The sequence below is a fragment of the Mastigoproctus giganteus genome, chromosome 9, assembly GCF_048544385.1.
Source record: "Mastigoproctus giganteus isolate SK-2022 chromosome 9, ASM4854438v1, whole genome shotgun sequence".
Classification (NCBI taxonomy): Eukaryota; Metazoa; Arthropoda; class Arachnida; order Uropygi; family Thelyphonidae; genus Mastigoproctus; species Mastigoproctus giganteus.
The window spans coordinates 149,465,691-149,491,975 of NC_143583.1; the positions used below are offsets into that span (position 1 = coordinate 149,465,691).

The 26,285-nt window shown below is 36.7% G+C and overlaps 1 protein-coding gene across 1 annotated transcript in view; it reads right to left on the reverse strand.

The window, feature by feature from the left end:
* Ack (activated Cdc42 kinase) overlaps positions 1 to 26,285 on the reverse strand; it is a 333,372-nt gene that overhangs the window by 276,501 nt on the left and 30,586 nt on the right. Inside the window, exon 2 of the mRNA XM_090380828.1 lies at positions 5,548 to 5,787. Coding sequence (XP_090236954.1) covers positions 5,548 to 5,784 — 237 coding nt within the window. The 5' untranslated portion in view covers positions 5,785 to 5,787. The remainder of the gene's footprint in view (positions 1 to 5,547; positions 5,788 to 26,285) is intronic.

The following is a 26,285-nucleotide window of genomic DNA, read 5'->3' on the forward strand; positions in this document are numbered from 1 at the left end:
CTTCTCACACGGACAGTAGAGGTAACTTAATCGAAACTTTCCTAGATGATCAACAACTAAATTTACTGGATACTGGATCTCACACTTATCAGTTTGGCTACAGGTATCACTTCTGCAATAGACTTAACAATATGTTCTCCATCAGTTTATCCCAGTATAGAATGGTTCGTATTAAATGATCCTTACAACAGCGATCATTTTCCGACAGTATGTTCCATACAGACAATCGACTCTTACAGAAGAAACCAGAACAGTATGGAATTTTAAAAAAGTTAACTGGAGTAAATATATGCAATTAATCAAGCTGGATACGCAATTAATAGAAACCCTGCCAATAGATGATGCTGTCATATATATCAACGATCAACTGCTATGAGCTTCAAAAGCTACAATACCTCAAATAAGTAAGGCAAGGCAGGCACGGTATAACTCTTGGTGGAATGAAGAATGTGTGACAGCAAAAACAAAACAAAATCGTCATTAGAATGGATTCCGGAAATATCCAACTACCCTCAATTTGACTGCACATAAAAAAGTCAAAGCCGAAGCGAGGAGAATTCAGAAAAAGGCAAAGAAAAATTCTTGGATCGTGTTTGCTTCCACACTTACTAGAAACTCGAGTCCTGGTTTGGTGTGGAAAAAAATTTGGATTTTAAGTGGAAGATATCCAAGCATACAATCTCCAATCTTCCATTGGAAAAGGCAGGATGTTTTTACAACTGACGAGATATCAGAAATTCTGGCTGAATCTTTCGCTTGCACCTCAGCAGTTACAAGCTACTGCACTGACTTTCAAAAATATAAAGAGCAAGCTGAACGGAGTAAGTTGAATTTCTCTACCAAGACATCTCATTCCTATAATCTACCATTCTTAAAAGAGGAATTACTTAAGACCATTACAAAATTGCCTAATAGCGCACCAGGTCCCGGTGGCATTTATTATACTATGATACAACACCTAAACTCTGATTGTCTGCATATCCTACTAGCCCTATATAATAGAATTTTTCTGAACAACCTGTATCCATCCATATGGCAGCATGCAATTATTCTTGCATTTCCAAAACCCGGAAAAGATCCTTCCTATGCATATAATTAATGCCCTATTTCACTAATCAGCTGCATAGGGAAAATCCTTGAACAAATGGTGCACAATAGACTTACGTGGTTGCTGGAAAAAGAGAAAGTTTTACCACCCCACCAATTTGGATTTAGGAAATATAGATCAACACTTGATCTGAATGTCAAAATTGAAATAAATATTAGAAACTCATTTCTAAGAAAGCAGCATATGGTGATGGTAAATCTAGATCTTGAAAAAAGCTTTTGACACAACATTGAGATTCGGAATCCTACAAGATCTATTTCAGTTAGGATACAGAGGACAACTTCCACAATTTATAGAAAAATTCCTTACTGACAGAACATTTCAGGTACGATATAAAGGCTGTTTGTCTACAATATATATACAACAGGAAGTGGTCTCCAAGGGCTCAGCATTAAGTGCAACCCTGTTTGCTCTGCAGGTGAACAATATCACAAAGGTTATACCACCTTCACTGAAAATATATATGTACGAAGATGATCTTTCCATTTCATTTCAATCACAAAGCATGAACACGATTGAATGACAGCTCCAATTATCCATAAACAAAATAGAAGCATGGACCAAAAACAATGGATATAGAATATCTGAGAAAAAAATCAGCTATTATACACTTCTGTAAAATGCATGGTCTTCATCCTGAACCAGTCTTATACTTAAATAAAATTGCTCTACCTGTCGTTCAAAATTTTTCCTTCTTAGGCTTAACATTTGATAGAAAACTAAACTTTCATGAACATATATTAAGACTTCGAACTAGTTGCCTCTCAAAACTTAATATCTTGTGCACAGTATCTCCAATGGCCTGATAAAACTTTGATTAGATCTTGTTTGGATTATGGATCTCCTGTATATGCTTCAGCAAGAAGGAGCATGTTACATCGCCTAGATACCATTCACCATAATGCTCTCCGTATAGCTCTAGAAGCCTTTAGAACTTCAACAATTTACAACTTGTATGCAGATGCATCGGAACCCCCGCTGCACCTTCGACAAGATTATCTACTGTGCATGTATGTGGCAAAAATATACAGTCAGCCATCACATCCAAATTGGTCCATTATTAATGATCCATTATGGACGAGTAATTATGAGTGCAAGCCAAATGAAATTAAACCAGTATGACTTCATCTCAGACACTTAGCTCGAGTTTGGGAAATACATTTCCAGCACATTTCCGCTTATTTTTTTTTTTTGTTATTTGGTTTTTAGGAGCATTATCAACTAAGGCCATATTGCTCTGGGGATATGCGGTGGTCATTCCGTGACCTTTCCGCATCCTCTGTATTTGACGGTCACGGGCTCGAACCCCGGTCTAATCAAGAAGCATGTGCTACGCACTGCTGCACTGCCCACCTGGCTATGGAGGCGCCTCCCTCCTCTCATATCCAATCATTTATTATTATTATATTATTAGCCATATGGCGCAAGGAAGCCTGAGGCTTATGCTGCACCAGCAAAAAAAATTCCTGAGTTACCCTGTGAGAGAGAGAGATTGACAAAGTAGAAAGAAATCAACAAGAAAGAGAAGAATGATGATATCCAGCTCAGGACCCTGGGTATGCCAAGCCCATACTCACCAGATGTGAGCCCAGATTGCAGTACTTAACCTAAAAACACTAAGATGATGAAAATATGTTGTGAGTTAGAATAGAATTTAATTTTATCTGCAATCCCACCCAGGCACAATAGGAGGGATTTTAATATGTAAGCCTTACATTTAACTCCAGATTTGAGGCTCTCTGGAGATAATAGGCATACGAACACAGAAGATGCAAGGATCCATGCATATCATTAAAAAGGTTTTAAAGAAGGAGCTAGGGGAGAGGTTAGGGTTCCTTCTAAGCTGCATCACTAGTGCAGTTATAATAAAAAATTTAAAATATTTAAGTTCTAATATAAAAAATTTTTAAAACATGCTAAGTTTTACACCTTTTATTTTTGCAAAAAAAAAAAAAAAAAAAAACTGTAAAAACAATTTTAGGCAAAATAGAAACATCAGTCTCTTATTCTCTTCGATTTTCCAGTTTAAAAGACGGTTAAGTGTGTGAAATTCAAATTTGTAATACATTTCTGCTTATTATGTATATAAATATTATTAAAAATTTTTAAAATATGTTTTTGATGCTATTAGTTACTTCTGCTCTCAGGTTTATTTCAAAATTTATTTCTAATCTGGTGCACTTCACAACATGCAGAATTTTAAACAGTGTCAGCACCTATCCAGTACCACACCACTCTTCAAGCAAAAAGACAAACTGATGCAAAGATAGTTGCAAACAAGATCACCTGACAGGATGATCTTGCAATTTTTGCATGGAAACCATAAAAAATCACTTCAGGAAGGAACTGATGCAGTAAAAATTTGTCTACATTTAGGAAGGCACGCAAAATTTTGATTTTTAATCATTAATTAATGATCAATGTGGGAATGTTATTTTCGAGAGTCACCTATCAGATGACCCTCAATGATTGCCATGTTAAACTAAGTATATAATGATGTCAGGAATACTGTTGATAAAATCTATGAATACGAGCTACTGGTTAAGTCCCCTGATGCTCTTAAAATTTTTGCCATTCTTAATCTAAAATTATATATATATTTTTTTTTCGCTTTTTTGATGATTCCCTTCTACTTTGGACTTCTCTTTCTCTCTCAGGGTAACCCAATTTTTTTTTTTTTTTTTTTTTGGCTGGTGCAGCATAAGCCTCAGGCTTCCTTGTACCATATAATTAACAATAACAGCATCAAGAATGTCATTTAACTTTTGAGCAAAAAAGGTTTCTATATCTATTTCTATATTTGTTGTTTTGGAAAATCTGAGTTGCCCCCTGCCCCCCAATTTTTGACCATTTTAATATACTCTTGTATATTCAACTAGTTGGTTTGGGATCCTCTTCCATAATGATACAGTCAATAATGCTTTTCTTGTTTCTCATATGCTCCCTCCATGTAAACTTGTGGCTATCCTTATGCTGAAATACTATGTGCTTAATGGGTGCATGGCATACAATAATTTCTAATAGCTTTTTTTTTACCACTATTGTTAAGTTTACCATTCTCTCCAAATTTTCTTAAAATATCTCTGTAGACATAACTGCTATTTTCTAACCCTACTATTAAAATCTATGCAAATTACTATTCTCTCTTGTATTATTTTCTATTATTCTATCTAACATATTAAAGAACTCTTCCTTTTTCATCCTTCCTTGAGCCTTCAATTCTGTATGCACAGACTAATTTCACTACATGACTTTCCATTTAAATTTGGCTCACATAATGATATCAGATAATGCATCCAAGCCAGTTGAACTTTTTATCAAACTGGTTTTAAAATCAACTGCTGCACCTTCTTTCCACTATCTTAAAAAATTAACTTATGATGTACGAAATAAATACACTATACTGCATTGTAAGGATATAATTTAGAAAACTTTAAATTAAACACATTTAGATAAGTCAAACATTGCAGAACTCTTTGGTCCCTTTGTCGAATACAACAAACAAATCAAACACTTGCATGCTGTTATTTTGATGACTATAAAGTGTTTATTAATTTGTTTCAATTTTTAAGTTATTCTACACAGAAAAAGGGACCAAATAGTTCCTTAATTCTTCAGCTCTAAATGTAATGCCTATTTAATTAACATTTTCTAAATTATGTCCTTGTATAATGTAGTGAATTTCTACAAATTGTTCATCCTTGTATTATTAGCAATGCCCTTAATGCTTTCAAATTGAATAGTTCATGATTATTATAGCTAACAAAAAATTCACTTTTTTACTATATTTTTAAAAAATATAGAGTTTTGTGAATGAAACAGCAAATATCAACCACACTGATTTATCTGCTTAACTGAAAATTTACAATTAAATTTTAACATCTTTCAGATGGGATAATATTAAAAAAGCACAGTTTTTCAGTCAATATTACCACCATCACTCAGAAAAATTTTAAACATTAAGAAAAAAAAGAATCACAGCAACAAGCCTCCTATTTATCTTTCAGGAATGTTGCATCTTATTTAAATTTAAGAAATTAAATGTAACAGTAACTGCAATGCACTGCAACTAAACAATGTGCTATAACAGCATGAAATTGTTACTTGACTCAAATGACCTAAAACTATTCTATCACATGATATAACTGTCATACCAGACTCTTATAATTAAAAATCATCAATATCAAAGTGTGTATTGAGAAAGTTTATTTTTAATTTAACTGAGAGAAGTGGGATTAACAGAGATCAATATCTTCAAACATTTCTTAGAGATAAATACAATGATTTTTTTGCAAATCAGGTTTCTCACCCCCACCCTTATCCTGTAATGGGCATTAAGTGCAATTCAACTACATAATCACAATGCAAAATTACCTTGCAAAATTTTTATCAGTCACACATATTTTTGTATAAAAAAGAGATATTTCAAACAATCTTACTTTATTCATTAAAGATTTTCGCCACTGACTACTTCTCTGTTTTTTAACAGCATCCAGCAATCGTCGAACAGCTGGTTTTCCCATACCAATAAGTTCCAAATCTTGAGGCAATACATAGTCAAAGTGAATAAGTCTTGTAACCTGCAGTTCATCTCTAATTTTTATGTAAAACTGTTCTAGCTGCACTTCTTTTAGCAACTCTAATAACCACTCAATTCCATCATATTCAACAGCCATTACCTAAAATTATACAAAAAATAGTCAAAAGCTGAACTTTGCCATGAAGTGTGCAAAATGCTTAGAAACACAAAATATAGATAGTATATGAAAATGAACACGCACAGTACTTCATAACATGAGTTGTTTTTTCAGGATTAATCTGGGACAGGAAAACAATGAAAAAAGTTCATATATGCTTTGTTTCGAAATTACTGCTTTTTTTTTTTTTATCCAAAATTAGCATTAGCAGTGGTAAATGATGCAAGAAAGCAAGCTTATACAGCATTAGCCAAAAAAAAAAAAAAAAAAACATTTCACATATTCATTCCCTCCAACAGTTTGTCTAATTCTTCCTCGAATTTATTTAAACACTCAACTTCCAAAATAGAAGATGGAACTTTCTTCCAACAATCAACCAACCATGGCTAGAGGCAAACCTCTGCACATCCATCCATTCTGCAACCATCCCTCCTCAATTTAAATTTGTGCCCCCTCAAGTGTGTGGTCTGAATAAGAAGAAGCCCATCAGCATTGACCAAGTATCAAAAAAAATTTTGTGATAATAAGTAGTAACGTGCACAACATGCATCTCATGTATGAACCAGCAGAGTGTGACAAAACACCAGCAAAGATGGCTGCATGTGTGGAAAATTTTAAAAATCATCACCTGTCAAAAAACAACTTTCTAAGAACAGAAGAGCATCTTGGAAATACAAACTCATTCAGCAAGATTGTTTCAGATGGTAGCAGGCCAATAAGCATGGTATGTTAAGTTGGGGGAACAGGTCCTGAATTATGAGGAGGAAAATCCTGGTAACAGGGTGCATCTTTCAGTACTATAACCAAGACTGTGGAGAATTTTATGGAAACAAGAGCTGTAACTGATTATATTCAAATATTACAAAGCCTTACTAGAGCTGGTTTCTGAACAAGAGAAACTTTTTCCACTTGATTCCATAAGTAATGTACTCAATCCTCTTTTTTTATCCTCCACGTTTTTTTTTTTTCTTTTTAAGGCTAGCTTCACAAAGAAAATGTGATCAAGTTTCACAACACTCATTACTGGCATGGCAAAAAGCAAACCTACGTGCCATCAACTAGTCAAGGAATTTATCAACAATTTAGTATTAGTATATGGGCAGAATTATCAGCTTAATCAATTCTTTTGTTTTGGCAGAAAGATCAATTTTTTAAGGAATAATTTATGCAATTTACTGGATGAAGTTCCTCATGCTGTCCAATGCTATATGTGGTTTATGCATGATGGTGTTCTACCTCATTTTAGTCAAGTAAACAGACAACACGTTAATAAGAATTTCCCTGATATGCAAGTAACAGGTTCAGGCTGCATTGTGTAGTCTACTTCCTCCAAAGACCTGAAATTAAGAGTAGGGCACAAGGAACTTACTTAAACAGTATACGGTAATGTTGAGAAAAAGTTGCGAGTTAAGAGTTAAATTTGTAAGTGCCTGCAATTCTGCCAAGACAATAGGAGGGAGTATATTTTGAAAGCCTTGTCAATCAATTCGACCCTGGAGAGAATGTGCAAGGCTGATGACATAGAATTTTTCTTGGCACAATCTGTGCTTGTTAACAGGAGAGACTGCTTTTACAGGGATGGGATACACTTAAATACAAAGGATGCAAAAATATTTGATGATGCTATCGGGGGAGTAGGGTCGGAAAACTGCTAGCTTGGGGAAATACACAGACTAGATTAACCAGAGATAACAGATTAACTAATAGATTAACCAGAGATATAGGCAGAGGGGAATGTGATTCTTGCACTACTTCTACTGAAAAAAATGCAGCAGTCTGAGAAGCAAAACATGGGGGGATTTCAGGCCTTGCTGTGGGTCATCATGGAACAACTGAATACATGGGCTGTGTAAGGGTAACTAAGGGTACAAACAAGTGCATGTATACTAATGCCAGGAGCATTGTTAATAAACGATGAATTTGAATTACTGATTAAATCATCAAATGCAGACATTGTAAGGATAGCAGAGACATGGTGTCACTCAGACATAAGTGATGCTGGATTTGAATATGGGGAGTACAATGTATACAGGAAGAACAGACAGGAGGGGCAGCGTGGTTATGCTCTTAGTTAAGCATATTAAATCTAAGGCAGTGAATCCAGTCAACATGTGTGACAAGTGCAATGCTAAGTCAGTCTGGTGTGATAGACAGAGAAATAGACTGGGCCAGTAAACCAGAACATCTCATAATGGGGGATTTTAACTTTACAGATGTTGACTGGAATTTGTGAGTTGGTCACTCACACACTAGCAAGACTTTTGTTCGATGACTGTAGAAAACAGTCATCCAAGAAGTCTATCCACGTTAGAGAGGTAACAAAAAAGACAAAGCAATACTCTTTAACTGGTAAAAGCATTGATTCTTGATGCATTAAGAATGTGCAGGTAAAAGACCCATTGGGTGGCAGCAATCACGTGTACTAATGCGGAATTTAATTAGAGACATAAGAAAGCATTTAATTAAAGACAGAAGCAGTAAGTGTCAAGGGTAAAGGAGAAGGCTTTTGCTTTCATAAGGGTAACCACAGTGGTCTCAGACAGTTTTGAAATTCTATGCAGTGGGACCAACAGGTGATGTTACCAATAGCAAATTCTAAATGGGACGCATTCAGGGAAGAAATTAAAAACACTACTAGGCTTTTCATACCAACAAAGAAATACTGTTCAAGGCTTAGACCTAAATGGATGTCAGATGAACTGATGAAATTTGTAGCAGAGAAGAAAGGTGCATGGGATGCATATAAATCATCAAGTGATTCAGAAGCCTATGGTAAATATAAACTAGTCTGCAATCAAGTCAAAGTGGATTAGGAAAGCTAAGGCAGATTACAAAAAGTCTCTGGCAAAGAAAAGCAGCAAAGAGTTCTATGCTTATATTAACAGTAGAAGGAAAGGACTGAATCACATTAGACCACATGATGTAAATGGGTTATTGACCACTTGATGTTAATGACCCTGCTCAGGTTGCATACAAATTGAATAGGTATTTTGCATCTACATTACACATGAGGAATTCTTTAAGGGAGCAGGTGCCAGAAGTTTATGAAACTCCAATGGGGAGCTAAATTATCTTGTGATAACTAAGAGGAAAGTGGGAGCAGAATTGTTGAAGCTGAACATAAAGAAGGCACCTGAGGATGGGATCTAACCAATCATATTAAGAGAAGCAGTAAAGGAAGAAAGCAAGCTATTAGCCATTGGATTCTGGGGAGGTCCCCATGGACTGACTGGAGGTGTGTGAATATACACTCAATTCATAAAGGGAATCAAAAGGTGACATGAGAAATTACAGATCTGTTAGCTTAAAATCTGTTCCAGGGAATATAATGGAGTCATTTGTGAAAGAAATAACACAGGATCATCTGGACAGGAATGCAATCATACTGCAGTCACAGCATGGATTTGTTAAGGGACAACCTTGTAAAGTAACACCAACAATAAACTTTACCAGATAAAACAAGATCCAAGGCTGTGGCAACACAAGGACTACTGAGGTCAAATTGTATCAGTTCATAGTTAATTTTCATAACCATATCGTTATAGTTGTTAAATTATATGCTCCTGATGCCAATCAGTTTTAAATAGATTAAAAGTTGTTCCATATTTGCTTCTTTTCCTAAAAAGTGAGATAAATCATGTGAGATGTTCAACGTGGAGAGTGACTGAAAAGTATTTGACCAGATGGTTGAATGTGAGGGACAGTCAACAGAAAATAATGTACAGTAAGTTGACTGTGACATGATGAGCACTGGGGTGGGTTTTCTCCCAATAACAGGAAGAGATGAGTATGATGAGTGTGTCCAATTCTCAGTCGTGCCAATACCATTTCCTCTCTTCTGTTTCATCAGAAGCCAGAGAGCCACAGCCTTGGATCTTGTTTTATCTGGTAAAGTTTATTGTTGGTGTTACTTTTCCAGTTCTGTGACCATTTATCATAGCATGCTTTGCAAATAACAGATTTATAGTAAGTGTAAGGAACCTGAGGATGTTGTGAGAGAGCAAGTTGAAGATGTTTAGCGGCAAGGTCAGTACTTTCATTTACCGGAATGCCAGAATGGCCAGAAATCCAGTAAAAACTGATTGCCTGATTGGACACGCTGCAGGATAATATCTGGGAATGAATGTATTTCAAGCTAGGATGAGAACATCTTCCTTGGGACAGAGACAGCACTGAGAGAGTCGGTGTAAATTATGGCAGGTGAGATGGAAAGCTCAATAATCTTACTAAGTGCTAATTTAATGGCATATAATTCAGCAGTGAAGATGCTGCATGCTAATGGTAGTGTGGCTGCAATTGTTCATGAAGGAAAAACTATCGCAGCATCAACTATACTGTCAGTTTTCAATCCATTAGTATATATTTTATAGGCATGGGAATTAGAGTAGCATGAGCCAAGTGTAATTGTCTGATATTGCAGGAGGTACAGTATTTCTCCCCCACTGCAGAAAATGTAATGTGAGAGTCAAAAAAACATACGTCCAAGGTGGAACAGGTACAGTTGTATCCTGAACAATATCACTTAAATCGACATTCAGACTCCGAACAAGCGCTTTGATCCTGAGCGAGGCAGGTCGATTTTCATTTAGCTTACTCTCATAGAAGGAATCCCACTAAGTATTATAAAGATACTCCCATCTTGGGTGCAATGGAAGATTCTGGATTTAAAAAGCGTAGTGGAGCAGTAGTATTTTTCTATGAAGGTGTAATGGGGGATCATAAGCTTTAATATAAAGACTTTGTATCGTAGAAGTCCTGTAAGCTCCCAGCACAGTCCTCAGAGCACTGTGCTGGATGGCATTTAGCCATTGTATAGTAGTGCTGCTGGCAGTCACATACTGGGCAATCACAATCTAAGTGTGAACAGATTAAAGTTCTATAAAGATGCAGTAAACCGATCACCTCCCCGTGACATGGACAAGACCGATCGAAGTATATTCAAATGCTTTGTACAAGTAGTTTTTAAATGAGTGATGTGAGCTTGGAAATTTAGCTTGCTGTCTAATATCAGTCCAAGAAATCTAACGGTATTAACAAGTGGGATTGGAATATTGTTTATTTCTAGTTCAGGATCACAGGATGGAGAGCCCATAGTTGCAGAAGTGAGTGGTGGTGCATTTCTTTTCTGATGGTCGATAACTGTTCTGTGAAGTCCAGGATTAAATTTATGTTATGGCATGTTGGAGCCACTGTTCGATGGTATTCACACTTCGAGACTGACAAGAAATGGTAAGGTTATCTGCATACATATAAGTCTCAACAGTTTTTGGAATATCTCGTGTCACGTTGCTAGCTCTACTGCAAATAGTGTTGAACTAAGTATCGATCCCTGCAGGACTCCTTCTTCCTGAATGTGAGATGCAGAGATTATGTTTTTGTATCAGACCTGAAAAGAACAATTGCAGGAAATTTTGAATTATTTCCGGAAAATGGCCCCTAAGATCCAGATGGTATAGATGAATAACAATACCATGACACCATCATCATCAGACATTTTCAATCCACTGCAGGATGAAGGCCTCTCCAGCAACTTTCCAGTTCCTTCTGTTTTGAGCACTGGCCATCCATTTACTACCCACAAACTCATGAATTTCATCTATGGCAGGAATTCCATCTCATGAATTTCATCTATGGCAGGAATTCCATCTCATGAATTCCATCTCCGCCATTGTCTTCCAGGTTTTCTTCTAGCTCTTCTTGGGTACCATTCTGTTATTTTCTTAGTCCATCTGTCATCATGTCTTCGAGCTATGTGTCCTGCCCAAGACCATTTTAGTTCTTTAGTTTTGATAAGAATGTCCTTTACTTGAGTTTGCTGCCTAATCCATGTGTTTCTCTTCTTATCTAACAGTCTGATTCCCAATATAATTCGTTCCATTCTTCGCTGTGTAGTTCTCAGCTTCTCTTCCATTCTTTTGGTGAGTGCCCAAGTTTCACTTCCATAAGTCATGGTGGGGAGTATACATTGATTCATTATTTTACGTTTCAGACAAACTGGGATATTGCTCTTCAGTATGTGACTATATTTCCTGAATGCTATCCATCCAAAATTTATTCTTCTCTTGACTTCCAGCCATTTATCATTATTACAGCTAATAACTTGTCCCAGATAAGTATATGACTCCACCTTTTCAATTACTGCTCCTTCAATCATTATTTCCCTTTCTGTGGCATACTTGTTCATCATTACTTTTGTTTTAGCCATATTCATCTTTAGTCCAAAATCCTTACTAACTGTGCATAACTGATTAAGATTTTCCTCTAATTCTTTGGGATCGTGGCTTATCACCACAATGTCATCTGCAAATCGTAAATGGTTTAGGTACTCTCCGATCACATTGACTCCTTTCTGCGACCAGTCTAATCTTCTGAAAGCTTCCTCAAGGGCAGCAGCAAACAGCTTCGGAGATATTGTGTCTCCTTGTCAAACTCCTTTCTCAATTTTAAATTTCCTACTCTCTTTGTCTAGTCTAATAAAGGAGGTAGCACTCTCATATATTTTCTTCAAAATCACAATATCTATGCCTTGTCTTTCCAGTGCCCAAAACATTGCCTTATGCTGTATGGAGTCAAATGCCTTTTCATAATCCACAAATGCCAGGCATAATGGTGTTTTATATTCATTTGCTTTCTCCATTAGCTGTGATATTACGTGAAGGCGATCCATAGTTGAGAATCCTATACTAAAGCCAGCTTGCTCTTTCGGTTGATTCTCATCAAGTATTCTTTCTAATCTGTTAGTAATGACCCTTGTGAACAACTTGTAGACGTGGGATAACAAGCTAATTGGTTTATAATTTTCAATTTCTGATTTATCTCCTTTCTTATGCAGCAAAACTATGATTGCATTATTCCACTGCTTAGGCGTCACACCTTTTCTAATGCACTTTGTGAAGAGCCTTGCCAGTTTTTGTGTTATGTCTCTTCCTCCCAATTTTAACAACTCTACAGTAACTTCATCTTCCCCCGGGGCTTTCCGATTCTTAATTTTCTTCAATGCATGTTCTACCTCATCAGGAAGAATATCAGGTATGTTGTATGTGTTGCTACTTTTCAATCCATCTTCCCCACTGCTGGCATCATTACCCTGCTCCTTGTATAATTCTCTATAGTAGTCTTCTGCTATTTGAATTATGCCTTCTCTGCTGTTTATAAGTACACCATCGCTATTCTTCAGTTTCAGTATCATTTGTCTTTCTGTATTACTGCTCATGGCTGCTGATTTAAATCCTTTGTTTTCCCTTAATGCTTGTTCTAATTTTTGTGTTAAATCTTCTTATGTCCTCTCTGAGTCTCTTTCTAATGGCTTTGCATAACTCAGTATACTCAATTTTCTCCCTGTCAGTGTTTTTCTTGCTTTTCATTTGCCGTCTTTGGTTCATCATGACAAGTGTTTCTTGACTAATTTTTTCTTCTTTGGATTTCTTTTTCCCTATAAGTTTCTTGGGCTTTATCACTTTCAGAAAGTTGTAATATTCCTCGTCGATATCTTGGTCCTGAGCAGTCTGCAGGAGCTCAAACTTGTTCTTAAGTTCCAGTACATACTGCTTTTTCTCCTCTTCTGTTATCTCAAAGACCTTTCTATTATTTACTCGAGTCAGTTTTTTTTCCTTTCCTACATCTATATCAAGTGTACATCTTATCATTCTGTGATCACTTCCAACATTTACCTTATTCAAGATGGTAACATCATTCACAATATATCTTCTGTTAGTGAGGATGAAGTCGATTTCATTAGTAGTTAATCCATTTGGACTCTTCCATGTCCACTTTCTGTTCACCCTTTTCTTGAAAAAAGTGTTCATTACTGACAGTCCTTGAGATTCTGCAAATTCCACAAGTCTTTCACCTCTTTCATTTCTTTCACCAATTCCAAAATTTCCTATAGTTCCACTTTCTGCGCTGTTTTGTCTTTTTCCAACTTTAGCATTGAAGTCCCCCATAATAATAGTGTAGTGGGTTTTCTGATCATCTAGAAGACTCTCAATTTCGATGTACATTTCTTGAACCTCTTCATCATCATGGCTCGATGTTGGTGCATAAATCATTATAATCTTTAGCTTGTACCTCTTAGAAATCTTGAGTATTAGTCTTGACACCCTTGGTGATGTACTTTTGAATTCCAAAATGTTGTTTTTAAAATCTTTATGGACCAGAAACCCAACTCCACCTTCACTCCTTTCACTGTTTCCATTGGTGTACAGCAGATTTCCACTTGATAAACTTATAAGTGATTCATTTCTTCTTCTTGTTTCAGCCAAACGGATGATATTCCAATTCACATTTTCTAATTCCTTTTCCAGCTGTCTTCACCGATGAGTGATCTTACGTCACCACGACACCAGGTAGTGGCAAATGCCTTTTCAAGATCTAAGTTGACCATAACTAGATGTTGTTTCATGAAAAAGGCATTGCAGATGAGATTCGGCTTTGATAAGCACACATCTAGGGTTGATCTGTTCTTCCAAAAGCCATACTAATGATCAGAAAGGAGATTCTGTGACTCCAGGATCCAAGTGAGCCTTATATGAACCATCGTTTCGAAAATTTTACCCAAGCAGCTGTTAAGAAATATTAGCCTGTAATTTTGAACAAAGGAAGGCTCTTTTTCTTGTTTTTATTATTATTATTATGATTATCATCATCAGCCATATGGTATAAGGAAGCCTGAAGCTTATGCTGCACCAGCCAAAAAAAAAAAATTCCCCGAGTTACCCTGAGAGAGAGAGAAGTAGAAAGGAATCACCAAGAAAGAGAAGAATGATGATATCCAGCTCAGGATTCTGGGTTTGCCAAGCCCATATTCACCAGACATGAGCCCCCTGGGGTTCATTTTTTGTAAGGCGATAATGAAAGAATGGCGCCAAAAAGAAGGATAGGCATTTTAAGAGAAGATCCAATTATAGAAAATTAACAGGGTACCCAATTCTGCTTCAAGTAAATGCTTCAGCATAATTTAACAAATGCCATCTGGACCTGTGGCACTACTGGAAAATTTGTTTAACGATTCCCAAAGTTCTATTAATGTAAAGGATTGGTTGTACGGGAATGATCGGTGCATGAAGAAGTTGATTTTATACCATTCTGAACTGGATTTGATGTTCTGGAATGAGGATGCATAGGAAGCAGAAGCAGAGATTGTAGCAAATGATTCTATTAGTACCTAATATACCAACATCTTCAGGTGTAGATAGGTCTTTCCCTTTCCAGCGAAGCACTGGAGAGGGCAGTTGAACAAATTTGCTATTTAGCACAGATATTCTTTTCCAGATTAGCCGCATATCGGTGTCTTTGGTGATGGTTGAGGCAAAAGCAATTCACGCATCCTGTTTCGCTTTCTGTTTAATTTGTCTTGCTTTAGCATTAAGTCTTTTATAAGCAATGAGGTTACTAGTGGGAGGATACTTGCAGAAATTATTCCAAGCACAGTTGTTCTCCTGCTTGGCATTTAAGCAATCTGTATTCCACCAGTAATTTTGGTGAGTGCAATACATCTTGGATTTTGGAATGGAGGCATTAGCTGCAGTCAGAATCTGATTGGTTGTGTAAAGTCACATCATCAATAGGTTGTTTTTGAACATAAAGCCTGTCTAGAAGTATTTGGGCAGAATAGCTAACCCAGTTCACTTTTTTAAACTTCCAAGTGGATCACTGATCAGGATTTGATGTTACCCCTGTTTGTAATGAGAAAATAATTGGAAAGTAATCACTGTTAAGGGGATTAGTTAATACTGACCATATCATGATTGAAATGATGGATGGTGAAAAAATTGACAAAAGTCAATTGCAGAAGTAGATTCTGTAGGTAGGTGGATGCAGGTAGGAGATTCAAAATTAAATAAATTAAGATCATTATTATTCATAAATTCCTCAATCAATATGCCTCCTGTGTCCATTATAGTGGACCCCCAAAACGGATGGTTTCCATTGTAGTGACTGAAAAGACAAATTGGAGTCAGGAATTGTGTAACGAGGTTTTCAAGTTCTGAATGGGGAAGTGTTACAGTGTGGAATATAAATGGAAACAATGGTTCTTAATTGGATCATCCTGGATGGAATGTTAGAGTTAACAAGAATAGCTACTCTTCCGCGGGCAGAAGACTGAGCTCCTATCTAGTCTACATCATGTAATTTGATAATTTTGGCAAAACTTGGGGTAACAAGAATGGGAGTAAATCAGTTAAGTCATCAGAATGACTGCTTAGTCCTCTGCAGTGCCATTGTATGATGTTATGCATTAGTTGGGTTTAGCTGAGGATGATTCCTGTGACTGTTTTTTTGTATGCAGGGCAGCTTTTTCAGTCTTTTTTTTTTTTTTGGGAACATGGGGGTGTCCAGCATCCATAGTGACATTGGCATAGAGTTCTAGGATGAGATCCACATAATCTGAGTGTATATCCATTTCCATATGATTGGTGGGTGATTTGGTTTTTTTACAGTCTTTAGTAGTTTTCAATTTTTCTGTGTCATGCAAGACCTTTAGGGTATCAGTTGGAATACTAATTGGAGTGTTAGTGGCTTCACTGGTTTTAGTTTGAGAAGTATCTTTTCCAGTAGTTGATAATTAGCATTACCAGTAGTTTCTTTAATTAGCATTAGCAGAGGCATATCATGCAAGAAAGCAAGCTTATACATTAGCAAAAAAAAAAAAAACCTTCCCATTTCACTCATCCATTCAGTCCAAAAGTTTGTCCACTTCTTCCTTTAATTTATTTAAGCTACAAACATCCAAACCAACAAATGGAAGTTTGTTCCGGCAATCAACCACCTGCTGGCTAAAGGCAAATTTGCACACATCTATTCGACAACTGTCTTTCCTCAATTTGAGTTTATGCCCCCTCACTTTTGTAATCTGAACAAGAGGAAGAATCCCATCAGCAATCAGCCTGATCAATCCATTCAAGGCGTTATGCACCTCAATCAGATCACCTCGCAGGTGCCTAGTCTCCAGTTGCTGCAATTTGCAGATTTGAAGCCTTTCTTCATAAGAGCACCCTTTTGTTCCCCTCACTACTCTTGTTGCCCTTCTATGCACCCACTCCAGCAACTCAACATCCTTCCTAAAATGAGGCCTCAGATCTGTATGTGGTACTCAAGGTGTGGCCCGATCATTGCCTTATATAAGGGGACAATCACCTCCTTATTGCTGCTAGCAAAATTCCTGTATATCATTGATAAGACCCCATGACCTGCTTTGGCAGACTGTCTGCACTGCTCAGAAAACTTCATATCTGACTCTCAGCAGTGCTCAAAGGTTAGCAGTGTTGTTAATGACAGTATGCTACTTCAACAGGCTCTAGAAAAGTTGAGCACATTCTTCACTACCCTGAATGTAATACCACAAAGTTAGTACATTTCTCTGGGGTTACTGCTACCCATATGCTGTACTTTGCATTTGTCAATGTTAAACTTCAGTTGCTACTTCTCAACCCATGTGCCCATCTTTTCTAGAACCTGTTGAAGTAGCATACTATCATTACTGTCATTAACAACACTGCTGACTTTTGTATCATCTGCAAAACCGGACATTAAGCCTGATATACCTTCATCAATATCATTGATAAATATAAAAAACAACAATGGGCCCAACACACAGAACCCTGGGGGACTCAACTAATAACATTAGTCCACAAGGAGCAGTGTCCATTGATTACCACTCAGCCTTCCTTTTATCCATTGTAGCAACTGGCACTTAATGCCATACTGCTCCAGGTTTTACAGTAATCTTCCATGTGCAATAGTATTGAAAGCTTTCCTAAAGTCCAAGTATATGATATCAAAATTATTTTTTGTGTCCAATCAAATTGGTCAGACATGACTTCCCCTTACCAAACCCATGCTGTGTCTGAATTATTATTGCAGGCTTGTCTAGATGATCCTCCAATGCTTCTTTAACCAGTGAGTCCATAATTTTCCCCGGAACAGAAGTTAAACTCACAGGTCTGTAATTACTTGTGTCACCCTTTGTGAATTGGAGATAAATTTGTATATCTCCAGTCAATGGGAAAAGTCCCCCGAGTCCAACAATGTTCTCATAATTATGGCTAAGCCTCCTTTAACATAATCAGATAGATCCCATCCACTCAGGTGCCTTTCTTATGTTTAACTTCAACAATTTTGCCTCCACTTTGCTCTCAGTTATTACAAAATCATTTAGCTCCCTGTTAGTTTAATAAGCTTCTTTTCTCCACTTCCCTACAGAATTCCTCATGTGTGGATGTAGATACAAAATACTCATTCAGTTTGTCAGCTACCGCAGCAGGTTCATCAACAATCGAACCGTCGATGTCAAGTGGACCAACCTGATTTATCCCCTTCCTTCTAGAGTTTATATAAGTAAAGAACTCTTTGTTGTTTTTCTTTGCATCTTTTGCCAAAGATTTCTCGTAATCGTCCTTCACTTGCCTAACCTTTGTGAGTTTATTACAGACTAGCTTATATCTACCACAGGCTTTTGTGTAGCCTGATAATTTATATGCATATCATGCATTTTTCTTCTCTGCCACTAGCCTCATTAGTTCATCTGACATCCATTTTGGACTAAACCTTGAACAGTATTTCTTAGTTGGTATGAAAGGCCTAGTAGCTTCCAAGATTTAGTCCCTGAAGGCTTCCCATTTAGAATTCACCATTGGTAACTTCATCAGTTGATCCCACTGTATAGAATTTAAAAACTGTCTGAGACCATTGTAATCATCTTTATGAAAACAAAAACCCTTCCCTTTATCCTTGATGGTAGTTACATCTTAAAGTAAATCCCACATCAATACACTGTGATCACTGTCACCTAGTGGTTCCTTTATCTATATATTCTTATTGCATGAATAATCACTGCTGATAATCAGATCAAGAGTATTACTCCCTTTGTTGCCTCTCGAACATGCTTCTGTAGAAAACAATCATCCAGTAAATCCACTGAAGTCTTGCTAATGTGGGAGTGACCAACCCACAAGTTCCCAGTCAATATCTGGGAAGTTAAAATCCCCCATTATAAAACATTCTGATTTATCAGTTGTGTTACTAATTGAAATGTTAGTGGCTTTGCTGGTTTTAGTTTTAGAAGTATATTTTTCAGTAGTTGATAAAGTTTCTTTAACCCAGTTATCTAGCAAGGTGTTGGAAGGTAATAACACATCTGTTTAAACTGCAGTTGAAAGATAGCTTCGGGTGCAAGACATATAAGATTGAATAGGCATGGTCAGAAATTTGTCGACATGCCTCAGTACATGTGAATTTATGGTTCTATTTTGTATTTTTGGATTTTCCTTCCCATTTTCCACATTTCACATGATTTAGAAAAGGCAGGGTGGCTTCATTTGTAGTTGGAACAAATGGGAGTTGAGGCTGAACAATCTGCTTGTGTATGATCTTTTGAACCACAAATAGAACAGATGGCATCACCTCTACATTCCTGCTGAGAATGGCTATATTTCTAGCATTAAAAACAACGAAGAGGATTTGGAATGTAAGGCTGAATTAGGAAGTTTAAATTGCCAGCTTTTACTGAGGATGGCAAATCCGGAATGCTGAAAATTAAAATGATGGATCGAGTTGGAATGACATTTCCATATTTTTTAGTCATTATTCGTTTCACTGATTACTTTTTGATTGCTAGGTTCCTGAACTAATTCCTCCTCAGACACTGTAAGTAGGTCCCATGAATTTAATGTATTGTGGGGAGTAACAGATACTGGCAGCCCACCAAATATTGTCTTTGATAGCCACTTGGAAGGTTTGGAGATGGCTGTTTCAACCAAGTCTTCATATTGTTGTTGCTTCACTATTTTTGGTGATCCAGCAATAGATTCCAAATATTTTTGGATCATAAATGGCGATAACTTGATAATTTGCCTCCAGGCTAGGCGGACAGAGAGTATATCACCAGAAAGTTAGGTAAGTCAGGACACTGTGCTTCTCTGCAAAGGCTTTTAAGTTGAATAGAGTCATTATCATGAGGAGATTCTGATCTTGAAGGCTCTAAGGCTGAAAAATTGTTAGAATCCATAATGGCTCCTTTTGGCACTTTGGTTTATCCTTACCACCCAGGTTATCGGCCTCGCCGAAGGAGTAGTGCCACTAGAGTGACCAAGCAGTATAAAAGTTAGTGTTAGTTTTGAGAAAAGAAAAAAAGGAAAGGTAGTTTTCCTTTCTGAAACTTACAATTCATAAGAATCAGTTAACAAATAATTACTCGTAATGTAAAAACACTTTCCAAATTAACAAGAACTGTCACAATAAAAAAAATACTCTATAAATAGCTGAGAGAATCACTTGATCATAATAATGCTTGGCACCCATGGCCTCAACCTGATGGGTTATTATGATGCAGTGACCAAGGAACTGGATGCAAAAAATAAATTTTGATATCATATACTTGGATTTTAGGAAAGCTTTTGATGATGTTGCACATGGAAGACTATTGTACAAATTGGAGCAGAATGGCATTAAGGGCAAGTTGATACAACAGATAAAAGGATGGTTGAGTAGGAGAAGACAGAGTGGTAATGAATGGGCACTGCTCTTCGTGTACTAATATTATTAGTGGAGTTCCCCAGGGTTCGGCGTTGGGCCCACTGTTGTTCTCTTAATTTATCAATGATACTGATGAAAGAATATCAGGCTTAATGTCCAAGTTTGCAGATGACACAAAGGTTGGCAGTTTGTCTAATGACAATAATCAGGGTGAGCTACTCCAACAAGATCTAGGAAAATTGGGTCAATGGGCTAAGAAATAGCAGCTAAAGTTTAACACTGACAAATGCAAGTATTGCATTTGGGTAGCAGTAATCCCAGAATAACTTATCAACTGTGTGGTACTACACTCAGTGTAGTGGAAAATGAAAAAGACCTGGAGTAATTGTGCAGGCAGTTCAGACATGCTGCCAGAACAGCTCATGGAGTTTTGTCAATGATGCACAGACTTTGCTAGCAGGGATAGAGGTGATTATTCCTTTCTTTACAAGGAAATGGTTAGACCACATCTTGAGTACTGTATACAGGTCTGGAGGCCTCACTTTAGGAAGAATGAAGATCTGTTGGAACAGGTGCAGAGAAGAGCAACCAGATTGGTGAAGGGAACAAAAGAGGTTTCATTTCTGCAAATTGCAGCTTCTGGAGACCAGGCACCTGCAGGGTGAACTGCCTGACATGTTTAAGACCTTGAATGGATTGAGTAAGCTGAATGTGAATGAGATTCTTTCTCGTGCTGGGACTGCACACACAAGGGGGCATAAATTTAAGTTGAGGAAGGATAGATGTGTGGAAGTTTGCCTTCAGCCAGCGGGTGGTTGATTGTTGGAACAGACTTCCATCTGTTGTGGATGTGGATGGTCTAAATAAATTCAAGGAAAAACTAGACAAATTCTTGGAGTGCATGGATGGGAAAAATGTGAAATGGTTTTTTTTTTTGGCTGATGCTCTATATGTGCTATAAGCTTGGTTTCTTGTATCATTTTCCACTACTACTACAAAGCAATTTCAACCATATGTTTTATATAAATTTTTTTCTTTTCTTTTCATTGTTTTAAGCTCCTGAATCAATTGTAAAAGTATGGCTCATTTGTTATGAAATATCCTGCATATTCTACATCAATCAGACATGCAAGCTGTGTTATGTAATAATAATTTTATACACAGTATATATACAATTTTATTCTTAACATTGTATTACAGATTAATTCTTTTAGCATTCAATTCTGATTGGATTTACCCATAGGCTGGTTATTCTATAAACTTTAGACCCTTTATTATCCTCGGCCCTGCATTGTACAATGCAGTTATGACAACCCTAACTGTTATAAACTTGGTGGTGGTGCTTCACCTGACAGATGTAAACTTACTTTTTAATTTCTGGAAAAAGTTTATGGTTTTTTTTTTTAATTGTGCTTGGAGTATGCCAATATTTCATGAATGGTTTACAATACTTACTCCATTGCATTTTTTAGTTTTTAATAAAAAAAATATTTAAAATATGCTGTGTTTTTTACACTTTTCATTTTCAAAAAAATATACATTAATTCTGCTGAAAATTAAAAAAAAAAAAAAAAAACTGTTTACAGACATAAAATATAAGAATGGAGCAACCAGCCCCTTCCATTTTCCAGTTTAAAAAACCATTTGTTTGTTTGTAGTTTAATGGCACAAAGGCCTCTTAGCCAAAAATCATTAAACATGAGCAATTTAAAATGTGTGCATGCACATATATTTCTATTTATTATATGTGTAAATAGTTTTAAAAAATTTTAAAAACATGCACACATCAGATGCTATCATTCACTTCATTTTCAAATTTTTTCAAAATTTATTTCAAATATGGCATACTGTAAAACAAGTGAAATTTGAATATTACACACATTGCTAACTATCTGTCCCAACTGATTATTGTTATCTATGCTTCCACGTTAATTATTCAAAAATAATAATAAATATTTTAAATGAATCTTTCAAAAATCAGCCAACAGATGTGAGCTAATTATTTTTCAGTTACACCTCACAGGTGTAGCATAAATAAAATTATATTTACCGAAAATATTGGTGTAATAAGAGAAAAAACATTGTACAGATCAGAGTTTAATTTGCAGGGGCACAAATGTAAAATGTTCTGATGTAGTACAACAGTGTTGCAAAAACAGTGATATATCATACCCTCTACAAGGAAAGCTTTAGTAAAAATGCTGTTGGGGCCTCTTTGGGCTTGCAATGCCAGAAGTCTTTGTAGAACACTTTTTGCCCTTAACCCTCCATTATTCAGGCTCCTAACTAGAACAAATATGCTCATGTAGCTAAACACCTGTTTTAATTATTGAAAATTAATTTTTAGTTGAATTAATACTATTAGTTACGATCTGATAAACTCAATTACAAAATATTGAAATACAGTCGATTCCGGTTATTTGGGACACATCAGGACTAGTGCATTTTGACCCGATTAAGCAGCTGCCCCAATTATGCGGAGTTTCACGTAAATAGTTAAAAATACAGCTTTACGATTGATTTTCTGTAAGATCAAATCACGTTACGATGGACTCACGATAGTAAAATACCGATCACTATACAATGTGCAGTAAGCACCGGTCATTGTGATCATGTTTGTGAATTGAAGTTTAATTCTATTAAACAGCGATTCTAATTAGCAAAAATAGGAGGAATTTTATCCACAGGCTATAAAAGTAAAGATATACTGTATTAAGTACAATTTTATACTTTATTACGTTACTAATTAAAAAATTAAATGATACGTGAAAATAGAAAGAATATTTTCCACAGGTTAGCAAAATAAAAATAAATTTACGTTTACGTGCATAACTTAATTAATAAGTACTGTAATGTGTACATACTAATTAGTTGACATTTCTGTTCACTGACATTTGTGGGTGGGGGTTAAAATTTAAAACAGTAAAAAAGATAAGCAGTCAATTACAAAGAACACGGCACACACAAATTGCAAGTAACACGATATGTGCAAGTAAGAACGGAGTAACAAGTTACGAAGCTTAAAAAATAGGAATGAAGAGTAGATTCTGAAAATTAATTTTTTATATGATTGAAGCACTGACAGAAAAGCCCAATAAACAGGGGACTGCTAATTGTTTTTATTATTTTATGGTTGTGACCTCCAGAAATCCGACCGAACCACATGGTACGGTCAGAGACAATCATAGGGTAATCTCGAGTGCCGCGGTCTCCTGCCCCAATTAAACGACATGTTGTCCCAATTAAGCAAAGTAAACCCTGGCTATTTTCTCGATTGGGTTCTGTTCTTTAATATTTGTCCCAAATACACGGCTGCCCCGATTAACCAGTGGCCCAAATAACCGGAATCCACTGTATTACAAAAAATATTACAAAACGTTTTTATTGTATATTTAAGTATTTTCAAAGTCACTCAGCCCTCAATTTGAGACAGACACTCACGCACCATCAAACAAACACAACATGAATGTCAGCTGTTCACATTTAGCTGGTACTAACAAAGCACCACTGCAAGATTAGACACTTGCTAGCATCTCACAGACAAAAAAATTATTTCTCAAAATACATAGCACATAGAAATGGAACCAGAAAATATAATGCATAACAAGTTAGATCTAGAATACTGACAGCCAAAAATACATGAGAGGATTTGATTTCATTTACAAACTAAAAAAAAAGAAAAGTTTTAAAAATTATGTCTATCATATGCCATGTTAACAGCATAATGTTAACTGCAGACTACCTGTTTTAATGCTCTCATTATCTTTCTTAACCTTTCTTACTTCATGATATTATGATGTGGTTACAAAGGAACTGGATGCAAAAAATAATTTTGATATCATATATTTGGATTTCAGGAAAGCTTTTGACACTGTTGCACATGGAAGACTATTGTACAAATTGGAGCAGAATGGTATTAAGGGTAAGTTGCTACAATGGATAAAAGGCTGATTGAGTGGGAGAAGACAGAGGGTGGTAAGTAATGGGTGCTGCTCTTCATGGACTAATGTTATTAGTGGAGTCCCACAGGGTTCAGTGTTGGGTCCTCTGTTGTTTTGTATATTTATCAATGATATTGATGAAGGTATATAAAGCTTAGAGTTGAAGTTTGCAGAGGGTACAAAGGTTGGCAGGGTTGTTAATGAAGTAATGGCAGTGTGCTACTGAAACAGGATCTAGATAATTTGGGCAGATGGGCTAAGAATTGGCAACTGAAGTTTAACCTTGACAAACGCAAAGTACTGCATATGGGTAGAAGTAACCCCAGAGAAACGTACCAACTGTGTGGTACTAAACTCAAGAAGGTAGAAAATGAAAAAGACCTGGGAGTAACTGTGCAGTTAGATATGAAGTTTTCTGAGCAATGCAGACAGGCTGCCAGGGCAGGTCATGGGGTGTTGTCAATGATATATAGGAATTTTGCTAGCAGGGAGAAGGAAGTGATTGTCCCTCTGTATAAGGCAATGGTCAGGCCGCACCTTGAGTACTGCGTACAGGTCTGGAGGCCTCATTTTAGGATGGATGAAGATTTGCTTGAGTGTGTAAGAGAAGGGCAACAAGATTGGTGAGGGGAATGAAGGGATGCTCTTACCAAGAGAAGCTTAAGTTCTGCAAATTGCAGTGGCTGGAGACTAGGCACCTGCACGGTGATCTCATTGAGGTCTATAAGGCCTTGAATGGGTTGAGCACGCTGAATTCTGATGGGATCCCTCCACTTGTTCAGATTATGAACCTAAGGGGGCATAAATTCAAATTAAGAAAAGACAGATGTAGAATAGACGTGCAGAAATTTTCCTTTAGCCAGGGCGCCTCCGTAGCCAGGTGGGAAGGAGCAGCAGTGCATAGCACACGCTTCTTGATTAGACCGGGGTTCGAGCCCGTCACCACCAAATATGGAGGATGCGGAAAGGTCAGGAATGATCACCGCATATCCCCGAGCAATATGGCCTTAGTTGCTAATGCTCCTAAAAAAAAAAACCAAAAACCAATCCTTTAGCCAGTGGGTGGTTAATTGCTGGAACAAACTTCCATCTGCCATTGTGGAAGTTGATAGGTTAAATAAATTTAAGGAGGAACTGGACAAATATTTAGAGGGGATTGTTTTGTATTTTTTTTTTTTTTTTTTTTTTTGGCTGATGCTGTATAAGCTCATAAACTTGCTTTCTTGCATCACATGCCACTACTAGTACTACTTTCGAAGGATATTAGGCTACATCATTTCAAATAACTTGTTGTGGCATAATGCAGGTTATATGAGTTTCAGCCATTAAGCAGCTTGTTAAATCATCCATTAGATGAGTAGTCTGTGTTTATGGAAGTTTTGTGCCTATGTGAATTTTTTTTTTTTTTTTTTAATCTTTTCACCATTTTTTGAACAGAGAAATGTGTGTGTGTGTGTGTGTGTGTGTGTGTGTGTGTGTGTGTGTGTGTGTGTGTGTGTGTGTGTGTGTGTGTGTGTGTGTGTGTGTGTGTTATTTGGTTTTTAGGAGCATTAGCAACTAAGGCCATATTGCTCCGGGATATGCGGTGGTCATTCCCTGACCTTTCCGCATCCTCCGTATTTGGTGGTGAAGGGCTCAAACCCCGGTCTAATCAAGAAGCGTGTGCTACACACTGCTGCTCCTTCCCACCTGGCTACGGAGGCGCCACACACAGAGAAATGCATTCTCAATCATTGGAATAGAAATACAGTGTACCAGATAATTCTAAAAAGTTCATCCAAATTGTTGTGGAAATGTTCTAACTACAGCCAAACAGTAACAGTCAGTATTTGCAGGTTATATGAGTTTCAGCCATTAAGCAGCTTGTTAAATCATCCATTAGATGAGTAGTCTGTGTTTATGGAAGTTTTGTGCCTATGTGAGTTTTTTTTTTTTTTTTTTTATCTTTTCACCATTTTTTGAACAGAGAAATGCATTCTCAATCATTGGAACAGAAATACAGTGTACCCAGATAATTCTAAAAAGTTCAACCAAATTGTTGTGGAAATGTTCTAACTGCAGCCAAAC